General features: G+C 46.5%; 1 protein-coding gene across 2 annotated transcripts in view; it reads left to right on the top strand.

The window, feature by feature from the left end:
* Window positions 1-13,452, top strand: part of AFAP1 (actin filament associated protein 1) — a 99,430-nt gene that overhangs the window by 9,906 nt on the left and 76,072 nt on the right. For both annotated transcript variants that reach the window (XM_006875306.1, XM_006875305.1), the window contains exon 3: window positions 9,020-9,128. In XM_006875306.1, coding sequence (XP_006875368.1) covers window positions 9,020-9,128 — 109 coding nt within the window. The remainder of the gene's footprint in view (window positions 1-9,019; window positions 9,129-13,452) is intronic.

Genomic DNA, 13,452 nt, shown 5'->3' with positions numbered 1-13,452 from the left:
GGTCCTTGCCTACAGTTCTCCTCAGGGTGTCTTTTGGAGATCCAGGAGCTTATAAAAGGAGCCCTGGTGGCACTGTAGGATAAGCACTAGACTACTGATTGTAAGGTTGATGGTTCAAACCCACCAATAGCTCACTCTGCAGGACAAAGATGAGGCTTTCTGCTCCCATAAAATGTTACAACCTCGGAAACCCTATACCAGGTCACGATGAGTTGGAAACCACTCAATGGTAGTGGGTTTGGTTTTTGTGGAATCGCTAACGAGGAGTCGTAGTGGCACAGCATTTAAGCGCTCAGCTGCTAACCCAAAGGTTGGCAGTTCAAACCCAGCAACCACTCTGTAGGAGAAAGATACATATGGCAGCCTGCTTCTGTGGAGATTTACACCCCTGGGAACCTTTCAGAGCAGTTCGACTGTGTCCACAGCATGGCTGAGTCGGAATCCACCTGCTGGTAATGGATTTGGTTTGGGGATTATTTTTTCATTTGTATTTCATGTATGATATATAAATATGCTTACATCATTTTTCATTTACTGCATTTCATCTTTACCACAATTGAGAGCATATTGAATATATGATTTATGTTGTTGTTAACTGCCTTTGAGTCAAGAAGCCTTTTTGTAAAGGGTTTCTAAGGAGTGGATGGTGGATTAGAACCACCAACCTTGCAGTTAACAGCCCAGTGCTAATCTTATGGTGCCACACCAGGACTTTTTTATATATATTTGTTGTTGTTGTTGTTAAGTGCCGTCGAGTCGGTTCCGACCCATAGCGACCCTGTACAGGGTTTCCGAGGGAGTAGAAAGCCTCATCTTTCTCCCGCGGAGCGGCTGGTAGTTTCGAACCGCTGACCTTAAGGTTCGCAGCCCGATTCGTAACCACTACGCTACCAGAGCTCCTATATATATATATATATGATTTTTTTTTCCCCTACTTCTTGCACTCATATATACTTTTGCTTTTCTTTCTTTCCTTTTTTATAAACTATATTTTAATCCTTGTTGTCCTTTCTGGAGCTCACCCGATGTGTTGTACAGTCTTGTGCAATTGATTCAGTGTTGATGTTTTCACCGTCTTACTGCCTATTTTTAGGCTCAGTGCAGTCCAGAGCATACAGTTCAGCAGTCCAGTCCTGTTTGCTGACAGCACAGTTGTTTACCAGGAGTTTCCTAATATCCTGGTTTTTATCTTTTGTTTTATTTTGATTTTTCTTCTGCCTAAGCTGGTCTTAGGAGCCCTGGTGGTACAACGGCTAAGTGCTTGGCTGCAAACTGAAAGGTTGGTGGTTCAAACCTAACAGCCCCTCTTCTGGAGAACAATCTAGAAGTGTGCTTCCGTAAAGGTGCCAGCGTGGGAAACCCTGGGGTTAGCCCCATTCTGTTCTGCAGAGCCGCTGTGAACCAGAATCAGCTTGGTGATAAACCATCTTGTGTCTGTAACTTAACTCCTTAAACCATCTTGTGTCTGTAACTCCCCTGCAATAGATCTCGGGTGTGGAAATGGAATGAAAGATCACAGTTCATATCAGGGAGGCTGGTTGAGACTGAGGGAAATACGGAGCCTCCAGACAGAGCCAGGAGGAGGCGCACTGTCTGGATGAGACAGCACACCTGGTGGTGTGTGATCCCCTCACACCTGGTCTGGGCGCACCTGTGCATCTTGCTGAGTGCATCAGGCTGTGGGCTGACCAAGCATCCTCCCCTGGAGGTCCGCCCACAAACGGACTTCATTTGTTCATTCATTCATTCAACCTCTCATTTGTTCATCCATCTGTCCATCATTTGTTCATTGATCTATTCACAGGTTCACTGATCCATCCAGTCATTCATTTGTTCACTTATTCATTCATCTGTTTGCTCCCTTATTCATTTATTCATTCCTTTTGTTCAATGGTTTATCCACCCATCTGTTCCTCTGTTCCATAGTTCCATAGTTTCTTCATTCATTCATTCATTCCACTGTTCACTCATTCATTTCTTCATCAAGTCATTCACTCATCTGTCCATCCACTCAATCATTTCTTCACTTGTTCCTTCGCTCATCCATTCATTTGCTCATCCATGCCATCTTTTGTTTACTGGTTCATTCACCTATCCGTTCACCCATCCATCCATCCATTCTATCTCTCGCTTCCTTCCTTCCTGGGCTTGTGCTCCACTCCGGCTCTGGATTGTATACTCTCTGTGGAGGCCTTGGTATAAGACATGTGAGAAGTTCTCTTAGCTGAAGGAACTGGAACTGCTGATTGCTTCATCAAAAAAGTTGGTGAAAGTAAATTTAAAAATAGATATATGCTTGAAATATGGTACGTTTAAGGCCATAATTTGGACAGCATCTGTGTCCGTGGGGGAATCTCCCCACGGCATCTCATCCTTGGACATTGGTGGGGTTTCACTTCAGCCCCTAGTCCCTGCAGCAACGTGCTGTACACAACTGCATTTGTGAGGTGGACCCTGGCCAGCATTCTTTGAGTAGGGGCTCCTTGTTTTTTCTTCCTTATCTCTACCACAATATCCAAATTTCCAATTTGTGTTTCTCTAAAATGGATACAAACCTCAGTGCTTAGTGGGGGAGGGGAGGGAGGGAGAGGTAGATCTGAAGCCCCTAGAACTTTACACAAACAACTGACTGGCCCACGCCTAGCTGGATCACTTTGTTTTGCCGCTTTTAAATTTTGTGTGGGTTTTTCATTTGATTGAAGACAGATTATCATTTGTGAGCTAGACAGATGTGCTCATGGTGAGCCCACATGAAGCTGTGCTCTCTGCATAGTCAACAGATGTGAGAGTTCATCCTTGGGACCACTGTGCCAATCTGTCTCACTGGGGGTCTACCTCACCCTTGCTGACCCCCTACCCCACCCAACAGGTGTTCTCCTTGATGACGATGTGTCCAAGACCAGCGAGTCGAACAGTGTTGAGTGGTGCTCCACTGGCTGATGTTGGGAAGTCGATGGCCAGCCCTTTCGTCCTGGGTTTTCAGTTTGTTTGGACTCACATAAATTAGAATAAATGAGCCTCGTAAGAAACATAAGAACAGGAAGAGTCATGTGATGTGGTGGACACGCAGCTCAGCTGATGGAGGCATCTGCTGACCACGTGCTCAGCTTTCCAGGACACGGGTCAGGGGCTTTCTCAGAGGGGGCGGTGGCCCATGGAGACTGACTAATACAACAAGGCTATACATTTCTGCAAGTTTTCAGTTAATTTGCTATGAAACAAGTACATCCGTTTGGTTAATTGACTCTAGTCCCATAGTCCTCTTTTGGCTGAAAGCTGAAAGGAGGTGGGTTCACCCAGAGGGACCGCAGAAGAAACACCTGGAGGTCTACTTGTGAAATGTCAGCCATCAAGAACCCTCTGGGAGTGCAGTTCCACTCTGGGCCACATGGAGGCGCCATGAGTTCATTTGTTGTTGTTTTCACTTTGCTTTTTACCTGCATTGCTGGATTTGTGGAGGATTGGGGTGGGAAATTTGCACATGAGACTGGGTTGTTCACCGCAAGGGTTAAATCAAGAACACTGTGGGCCCTGCAGAGGGGAAGTGTGGGATTTCTCATCGGAGTCATGGCTGTTTTCCTTTTTCCTGCACCATGTCTCCTTCATGGCAGCTGTTGACTTGATTCTGGGACTTTCTTAGCTGTTTGCATGCTGACCTCTTTCAGAAATGGTAATGACCTTTTTTATATCCCTTTTCCTAAGTGCCTTCCACTGTTTATCTCTTGACATTCCTGTAGTGGAGCCAAGTTTCAGACTCTGTTCTTTGTCTCTCATACTTCTCTGTGTTTCCCACGTTGAAATCGACTGCAGAAATTGATCGCCTAGGGCCCAGCAGCTAGAGATCAGTGAGGTGTTAGTTAGTTAGTTTGTTTGTTTGTTTCCATTTTAGCTCTTTTTTTTTCTTTTAAACACTCAGGCATATATAATAATTTAAACAACCAAAGGGCACATTCTGCAAGTCTGCCTCCTGGCTGCCAGCTCTTAGTCCCTTAATTCCCATGAATCTAGAGTCCTCAGCTGCTCCCTCTCTCCATGTCCCCATCTCTGCCTCCATCTCTGGTGTCGCTGCTTCTCTGGATAAGGTCCAGCTTTCCGTTCATGCTCTTCTCCCTTGATGGTCCTAGGGTCCTCTGTTTCTGGATTGTAAGATTAACTACTTCCCTGTTTTTGTTACTAAACTTCTACCTTTTCAATTGTGACAATCTCAATTAGTCATGATAACAATTACTCACTATTGAATCATAAGAATCTTGTCCCCATCTCTTTTTACCAGACCCATCTAGATAAGATGAAAATTATTCGGTGGGGACTCTATCTTCTCCACCCACTCTTAAACTAAACTCCATCTTGAAAACTTGTAAGCCAGTCACTTCATGCCTTTATTGCCCCCTCATTTTAGGTAGCCAATGTTTAAGTTGCCCATCCCTGTCTACACTGTGTACAGAAGGGATAGCATTGATACTTGATGTGAAGACTCCTTCCCCTGTTGGAATTTAGCGCTACTACCTCTATGAGTATAGGTCAAGTTCATAAAATTGTAACAATTTACCCTCATTTCCTTTATAAAAAAATTCTTTTTTGTTTTTTTTTTAAATCTTCCTATAACTGAATTCTCCACCATTCATCTCAGTTTGTTGTGCTGTGGTTGCTTGTGAGTAGCTGTGATTCTGGAAGCTATGCCATTGGTATTTTAAATACCAGCAGGGGCACCCATGGTGAACAGGTTTCAGATGAGCTTCCAGACAAAGACAGACTAGGAAGAAGGAGTGACGAACTATTTCCGAATATTTAGTCACTGAAAACCTTATGAATAGCAGAGAAACAGTGTCAGATGTAGTGCTAGAAAATGAGCCCCTCAGGTTGGAAGGCACTCAAAATGCGACTGGGGAAGAGCTGCCTCCTCAAAGTAGAGTTGACCATGATGACATGAATGGAGTAAAGCCCGTGGGAGTAAAGCCCTCGGGACCTTCATTTGCTGATGGGGCACAACTCAAAATGAAGAAATAGCTGTCAACATCCATTAATAATCAGAACATGGAATGTACAAAGGTATGAATCTAGGAAAACTGGAAATTGTCAAAAATGAAATGGAACGCATAAACATTGATATCTTAGGCATTAGCTGAAATGGACTGGTATTGGTCATTTTGAATCTGACAACCATATGGTTTACTGTGCCAGGAATGACAAATTGAAGAGGAATGGTGTTGCATTCATTGTTAAAAAGAACATATTCAGATCAGTCATGAGTTACAACACTGTCTGTGATAGGAAAAAATCCATGCACCTACAGGGAAGACCAGTTAATACCATTATTATTCAAATTTACACACCAACCACTAAAGCCAGTGAGGATGAAATAGAAGAATTCTATCAACTTCTTCAATCTGAAATTGATCAAACATGCAATTAAGGTGTATTGATCATTACTGGTTGGAATGCAAAGGTTGGGAGCAAAAAGGAAGGATCAGTAGTTGGAAAATATGAATCGGGCTGCGAACCTCAAGGTCAGCAGTTTGAAACTCCCAGCTGTTCTGTAGGAGAAAGATGAGGCTGTAGTAAAGGTTTACAGCCTCGTTAACTCTACACAGCGTCGCGAGGAGTAGAACCAACTCCATGGTACACTAACACCACCACCACCACCACCATCCATCACACGGATGGGCCAGTGGCCAGTGCTGAGCAGGCTCCAGGGAAGGGACACCCACCCTTGGAAACAGGTTCCCTCTTTGTTAGCCTTGGCACTGTGACCTCTGCCCCCACCATTTGAGTTCCCACTCCTCCCTCCTTCCCTTCAATTTCAGAATGCCATGGCCTCTTAGACCAAAGTGGCTCAGACCCAGGTAACTGGAATCAACCAAGCAGGTTCCTTGTGGGGCTATAGCTCCATGAGGATGAACCCAGATCAAGGTCTTTTCTAAAAATCTTTTTACCCAGTAACCCAGCAGCTGGGGTTGTATCCTGTTAGAGAGAGAACCCACCAGTTGCCTTCAACTTGACCTTGACTCAATGCTCCTGTGTGTCCGAGTAGAACTGTGCTCCACAGGGTTCTCAGTGGATGATGTTTCAAAGTAGATTCCACTCATGGTGTCCCCGTGTATGTCAGAGAAGGACTTTGCCCACAGGGTTCTCAGTGGATGATGTTTCAAAGTAGATTCCACTCATGGTGTCCCTGTGTATGTCAGAGAAGGACTGTGCCCACAGGGTTCTCAGTGGATGGTTTTTTATAAGTAGATTCCACTCATGGTGCCCCCATGTATGTCAGAGAAGAACTGTGCCCACAGGGTTCTCACTGATGGGTTTTTATAAGTAGATCCCATTCATGGCACCCCCCCCATGTGTGTCAGAGTAGGACTGTGCCCACAGGGTTCTCCGTGGATGAAAACTCTACGTATGCACCTCACCCGATTGAATAAACAGGAATGAAATTGCCTACATCTGTGGAGACAATGGGCAGCTCAGTGTCATCAGCTGAAGCAGGGCCAGGGTTGATTGTGGAAGAAACTATTAATTGCTCATATACAAGTTCAGGCTGACGTAAGGGAGATGAAAACAAATCCACAAGAATCAAAATATGACCTTGAACAGATCCCCTCTCAAGTTACATGTCATCTAGAGAACAGATTTGATGCATTACACACTACAGTAACCTTAGACCAGAGGAGTTGTGGGATGACATCAAGAACATCGTACAGGAAGAAAGCAAAAGGTCGTTAATAAGACAGGGAAGAAGGAAAGGGCCGAAGCAGATGTCAGTACAGACTCTGAAACTTGTTCTTTGAATGAAGAAATGCTGATGTGACCTTTTCATTTCTTCCTGTATGAGTAAGTAAAAGCACTCTGAATTGAAAATTTCAAAGGGCTATTTGAGCGGACAAAGTGAAGTGAGGTATTATAATGACAAAGTGCAAAGACCTGGAGCCAGAAAACCAAATGGGAAGAACACACTCAGCATTTCTGAAGCTGAAAGAACTGGGGAAACATAGCCAAGCTTTGGGTTGCAATACTGAAAGATTCTATTGGCCAACTATTGAATGATACAGGGAGTCACCAAAAGAAGGTAGAAGTAACATCCTGAATCTCTGCAGCAGGAAGAATTAGCAGTTGCTGCTAAGAGCTGTCACGTTGGTTTAGACCCACTGTGGCCATATGTACAGCGGAATGAAACACTGCCTGGTTCTGCACCTTCCTCCTAATCGCTGCTTTGTTTGAACCCATGCCCACTGCTGTTGTCCCTGTACCAATCTGTCTTGATGGGGTTTCTCCCTCTTTTTCTCTGTCACTCCACTTGACCAAGCATGATGTCCTTCTTCAGGGATTGGTCCCTGATGACAATATGTTCCAAGTATGAAGACAAAGTCTGGCCATCTTGGCTTCCAAGGAGCATTCTGGTTGTACTTCTTCCAACAGATTGGTTTGGTACTTTTAATATGCAACACCAAATCTCAGATGCATTAATTCTTCCATGGTCTTCCTTATTCACTGTACAACTTTTGCATGCATATGGGGGTTATTGAAAATACCATGGCTTGGGTCAGGTGCTCAAGCGAACATCTTTGCTCTTGAATACTTTACCGAGGTCCTATGCAGCAGATCTACCTAATGCAATATGTTGTTCAATTTCTTGACTGCTGCTTCTATGAGTGTTGATGGTTGATCCAAGCAAAGTTGGACAACTTTAATCTTTTCTCCATTGATAAGAATGTTGTTTATTGGTCCAGTGGTGAGGGTTTTTGTTTTCTTTACATTGAGACACAATCCATACCGAAGGCTGTGCTCTTTGATCTTCATTGGTATGTCCTCTTCACTTTCAGCAAGGAAGGTTGTATCATCTGTGTATCGCAGGTTGCTAATGAGCCTTTGTCAATCCTGATGCTGTGTTCTTCGTAAAATCCAGGTTCTCAGATTATTTGCTCAGCATACAGATTGAATAAGTTTGGTGAAAGGCTATTACCCGGGTGCCAAACGAATCAGGACTTGGGAGATCTTTAAGCTGAGGCCCCTGGTCTGTGACAGGAAACCCCAAACCAGCTAAGTCCTAAAGCATGACAATCTTAATCAGGGTGCTCCATCGTTAAAGACTGATTGTATGCAACGAGATCGCCAACCCACCCACTGGCCTCAAGTGGATTTGGATCCGCTCTGACCCTATAGAACAGAGTGGAGCTGCTCTCTAGGATTTCTGAGACTGGGAATCTCTCTGGAAACAGACAGCTTCATCTTTCTCCCTTAGAGTGGAGGGGAAATTCAAACCACCAATCTTTTAGTTAGCAGCCAGCTGCCTCAAGCACTGTGCCACCAGGGATCCTGCACAAGCATTTAAAAAAATACCCCACTGCTGTTGGGTCGAGTCTGACACATTGCAACCCTACAAGATGGAGAAGAACTACCCCATAGGGTTTCCGAGACTGTAAATCTGTATGGAAGCGGATGGTCACAGGCCCATGTGGAGTCCCTGGTGGGATCGAACCATTGACCATTCAGTTTGCAGCTCAGTGCTTAACCTCTGAACCAGCAGGTCACCTTAAGCTAACAACAGCTGCTTGGGAGATTCTAGAGGAACCTCAGGGGGCATCGAGTGTATACTCCTCAAGGAGTAGCAGCTGAGACAAGTGGGGTCAGAATGTTCCACAGCTCAAAGAATGTGACTGAATGGCACCTGTAGAAACGGTTAGGCTGCTGTATGTTTTCTGTGTATATTCTCCAGAACAACAAAATTAATAAAACCTCGGGAAAAGAAAAGACAAACCACATGGCCGTTAAGTCCACGCCAGCTCATGGTGTCCACGTGTGTGTCAGCGTAGAAGTGTGTTCCACACATTCTTTTCAGTGGCTGATTTCTCAGGAGTAAGCCATCCGGCCTTCCTTTCATGGGACCTCTGGGTGGGCTCAAACCTCCAACCTTTCAGCAGCCGAACATGTTCACTAGTTGCTTCATCAGCAGTGGCTTGCTGGCAGTACGTTGCACGTCTTCCGTTTACGCTGTCTGTCTTGTTTTCTCTCCTCTGGTCTCCCACAGCCCCCAGACAGCGGGCCGCCACCTCTGCCCACCTCCTCGCTCCCAGAAGGCTATTACGAGGAAGCTGTACCACTGAGTCCCGGGAAGGCTCCGGAATACATCACATCCAGTGAGTATTGGGACCCCCCTCCTTGTCTGCATGGGAAAGACATGGCGGAATTCCTCACGGGCAAGTCCTTGACAACTTCAATCTTTTTTCCGTTGATAAGAATGTTGTTTATTGGTCCAGTGGTGAGGTTTTCTTTACACTGAGATGTAATCCATACCGAAGGCTGTGCTCTTTGATCTTCATCAGTAAATGTTTTAATTCCTCTTCACTTTCAGCAAGCAAGGTTGTATCATCTGCATATGGCAGGTTGTTAATGAGTCTTCCTCCAATCCTGATGCCACGTTTTCCTTCATAGAACCCAGCTTCTCAGATTATTTGCTCAGCATACAGGTTGAATAAGTATGGTGAAAGAATACAACCTTGTCACACACCTTTCTTAATTTTTAAACTATTCAGTGTTCCCATGTTCTGTTCGAACAACTGCTTCTTGGTCCAGGTACAGATTCCTCATGAGCATAATTAAGTGTGACCCTGCTGGTGTTTGAATTACCGGTGGCACAGTTTCCAGAATCACAGCAACACACAAACCACCACAGTACGACGCACTGACAGCCGAGTGTTGTACTTTCAGAGCTAGAAGCCCACCTGCCCAGGACCTGCTCTGGAGGGGGACTTTCTCTCACTGTCGTCCTTGGGAAGGTCCTTGTCTGTTTTCAGCGTCTGTGGGCCTGGGATCCCTTGGGGATCTCCGGGTGTTTTGGCCTCCATCTTCCCCTGGGTCTAAGAGGTTGTTGGTGCAGGGACTGTGGGTACAAAGGACACATTCCATTCCCTGCCCATCTTTCTTCCTGGTAATGGGTCCCTCTCTCTCCTTATAGCTCTTATAAGATCAAAAGAGATGCAGGTCACGCCCCAGCAAGATTCCCCTGACATGGGATCTGGTCTGTGTCCTGAGTTAAGGGTGTTGCCTCACCCCCTTACATCAGATCAGGGATGACCACACCAGACCACCTCATAGGGGATGATGACATCATCGCATAACTGCTATTTAATGTCATCACATACCTGCCAAATGACGTCATCGCACAACTGCCAAATGATGTCATCGCACAACTGCCAAGCCACTTAGAATTATAGCCAAGCCAACTTAGCACATAATTTTTTGGGGGGGTGTTTGGAGAGGAGCAGACAATTCAGTCCATGAAACCAAGGAACCCCGGACTACAGAAACGGAAACAAGGAGCTTCTCCAGAACTGACCATGAGCCTGCCCTCCTAAATCGTGAGAAAATATATATCTGTTCATTAAAGCCCCCACTTGAGGTAACATTTCTACTCATCTTCCTCCACTTGTGGAGTCCTGGTGTGGCGCTGTGGGTTAATGTGCTGGACCTCAAGGTTGGCTCTTAGCAACAACAACAACAACTTTAGCTAACATTTCTGTTCATTAAAGCCCCCCCCCCCAGGTGACATTCCTATTGATTATCACCCCCCTGCCTGAGATATTGGTGTTTGAAAACCATAAAGTTGATACTCGAGCCCGCAGTGGTTTTACTGAAGCTCCGGGCTGTGTGTTACAGGGGTTGCAGCCTGCGTAGTTGTGTGTCCACTGAAGTAGCTGGCGGCCGGGGTGCCGGGGTGCCCCGTAACTGGTAGGGCTGGCAGCCAGGTGCCCACTGGCGACTGCTGGGTAGAAACAGCAGTCCCGTGTGGTGCAAAGGGCACCTGCACTGTGGTCAGCATCAGCTCAGTTCTGAAGCCTTTCCTTCTGCTGATACCCCCCATCCTTCATGAATGCATCCACTCCTCCAGTCTCGTCTGGAAGGCTGCTCCTAGGGACCGGGAGCGCTGCGGTGAGTCAGATGCAGCCCCGGGGGCTTATCATCCAGGGTTCATGCTGGTCACGGATCCAGATAAAACACATGTAACACGCCCGACAGCTGCTCAGGGAGACAGCAGCCCGGGCTCAGTGTGCTGGGGCTCCCGTTGGGATGAACTGTGGAATGGCGTCTAGCCCAGCCTTGGTGAATCAGGGAGGGCTTCCTGGAGGAGATGAGAAGTGAGAGTCCAGGCAAAGGCAGGGCAGTGAGTGGGGGGAGCAGGCTGCCCAGAGGGGAGGGATAGAGCAGGCGTGAGAGCCAGTGATGTTGCGGTCACGGTGACCCCAGCTCTGCAGAGTAAGAACTGCTACACAGGGCTCCTAAGGCTGGGACCTTCCCAAAGCAGATCACCAGGCCTTTCTTCTGAGTTACCTCTGGGTGGGTTCCAGCCACCTGTCTTTCTGCTAGTAGTCATGAGCTTGATCGTTTGTGTCACCAGGGACCCTGAAGGTAAGAGAAGGAAGGGGGATACATGAGTAGGCCTCATAAAGTTGATGGAAAACTCCATTATCTTTTCATTCATTTTCCCACAACTTTCCAAAGCCCCTTCATATTGGGGAAACTGAGAGTGAGGTAGTGTGAGTGTTCATGGATTGACTTGTGCGCCTCAAAATAAGAGTCAGCCATCCTAACCCATGGTGATGGTGATGTGCCGTGGAGTCGCTTCCGAATCATAGCAACCCTATACAGGGTTTCCAAGGCTGTAAATCTTTACGGGAGCAGAAAGCCTCGTCTTTCTCTCACGGAACAGCTGGTAGTTTTGAACTGCTGACCTTAAGGTTCACAGCCTGATTAGGAACCACTCTACCAGAGTTCCCAGTGGGAATGGGCTGTCTTTGTTATGTTAACGAGACAGGATTGTTGTTGTTGTTGTTGTTGTTGTTGTTATCGCCCCTGGAGTTAGTTTCTGACTCTTAGGGACCCTGCATAGGGTTTCCAAGGAGCAACTGGTAGGCTTGAACTGACAACCTTGTGGTTAGCTGTCCAGTGCGGATCCTACAGTGCCACACCAGGGCTCTAGGATCAGCGTAGGGTGTTTTAAGTCCATTTCTTCTGAGACATAAAAGAAATTAAACAATCAAGAGAGATTGGGTAAGAGTGCTGATAAGACACATGGAGATTTCCAAGGAACCAGGAGGCCGACGGTAAAGAGACCACTGAAGGCCATCCCTGAGAGCCCACAGAGAAAGAAAGCCTCTCCCAGAGCCGGTGCCCTCCAAACTGTGAGAGAAGACATTTCTGTTTATGAAAGCCACCCCTTGTGGTGTTTCTGCTAGAGCCATGTTTGGAAATTGCGACCGTGAAGTGGAGTCACCGAAGGGAGAAAGCCCTGTGGAGGGCTGAGGTGGGCTCCTGAGTCTGAGGTCGGGGCTCACATGCCACGAGGGAGGAGGATATGGCCTCTCTGAAAGAACTTGACACTAAAGGGCTGAGTATGGGCAAGCAGGGCCTTCGTGGGGAAGGGTCCCATCAGGCAAAATGCAGGCAACCCTTCCCCACTGGACCATGGGGAGGACCCCACCGCAGTGCCTGACTTAATGGAGAGACGCATGCTCAAACAGAAAACTCCTGGTTGCTTGTCTAGTGAATTCGGATTCACGGCAACCCCCATGTGCAGAGTAGAACTGCAATGCACACGGTTTTCAAGGAATGGGTTTTGGCTGCTGTATGGACTGGGCTGTGTTCCCCCCGAATATGGGATTTGATGTAATACGACTGCTTTCTGTGGTGTAAACCCCCCTGAAGGTAGCCAGACTCCATTGTCACTGTAGTTGTTAACACTGACCGGAGCCCATCTCATGGGTGCATAGGGTGTTCAAGGCCACTAGTGACCTTTTAGAAGGAAATTGCCAGGTCTGTCTTCTGAGACACCTTTGAGTGGGCTTGGACCACCAACCTTTTGTCTACCAACCCTCCTCCCACCTCCTTCCCTCCCTTCTGGCTTCAGACACACCATGGTTGATTCACTTTATGAACTTTACAGTAGGGTGCATTTTTGCCTTTCGTTTATTGTTCAAGTAAGCCTTGGGATTTCAAAAAAACAAACAAAAAAAACCCCACTTTAATTTGTATCGTTCAAACAGCAAACTTGGTGACAGAAGGTTGGTGGTCCAAGCCCAGCGCTTAACCGCTGGGACTCCTTGGTCTGTTTTGTTGAAGACTTTTGAGTGTCCACTACCCATGTCTTCGAGTTTCCTCTACTCCATCTTACTAATAATGTTTCCCTAGCATGCCGAGTGCAAAGCCCCTTCCTCACTCATTTACTGACTCACTGTGGTGGTTGTTTATTGTCTAGTTGTTCCAGACCCAGCACGACAGAAGGAACACTGCCCAGCCATACACCAGCCTCATGACTGTTAGGTGCATGAATCCGGTGTTAGGCCCATCTAGCTCTGTCGGACAGTCTTGCGCTCGGTTATCAAAAATAACAGCTGTGTGCAGCAGAGCCCATCAGTAGACTTCAAGGTCCTTTGACCTCTCTGTCTTGTTTTTTAAGTTTTTATT

This window comes from Chrysochloris asiatica, unplaced genomic scaffold, assembly GCF_000296735.1.
Source record: "Chrysochloris asiatica unplaced genomic scaffold, ChrAsi1.0 scaffold00319, whole genome shotgun sequence".
NCBI classification, from domain to species: Eukaryota; Metazoa; Chordata; class Mammalia; order Afrosoricida; family Chrysochloridae; genus Chrysochloris; species Chrysochloris asiatica.
This window is presented reverse-complemented; position numbering and strand designations above follow the sequence as displayed.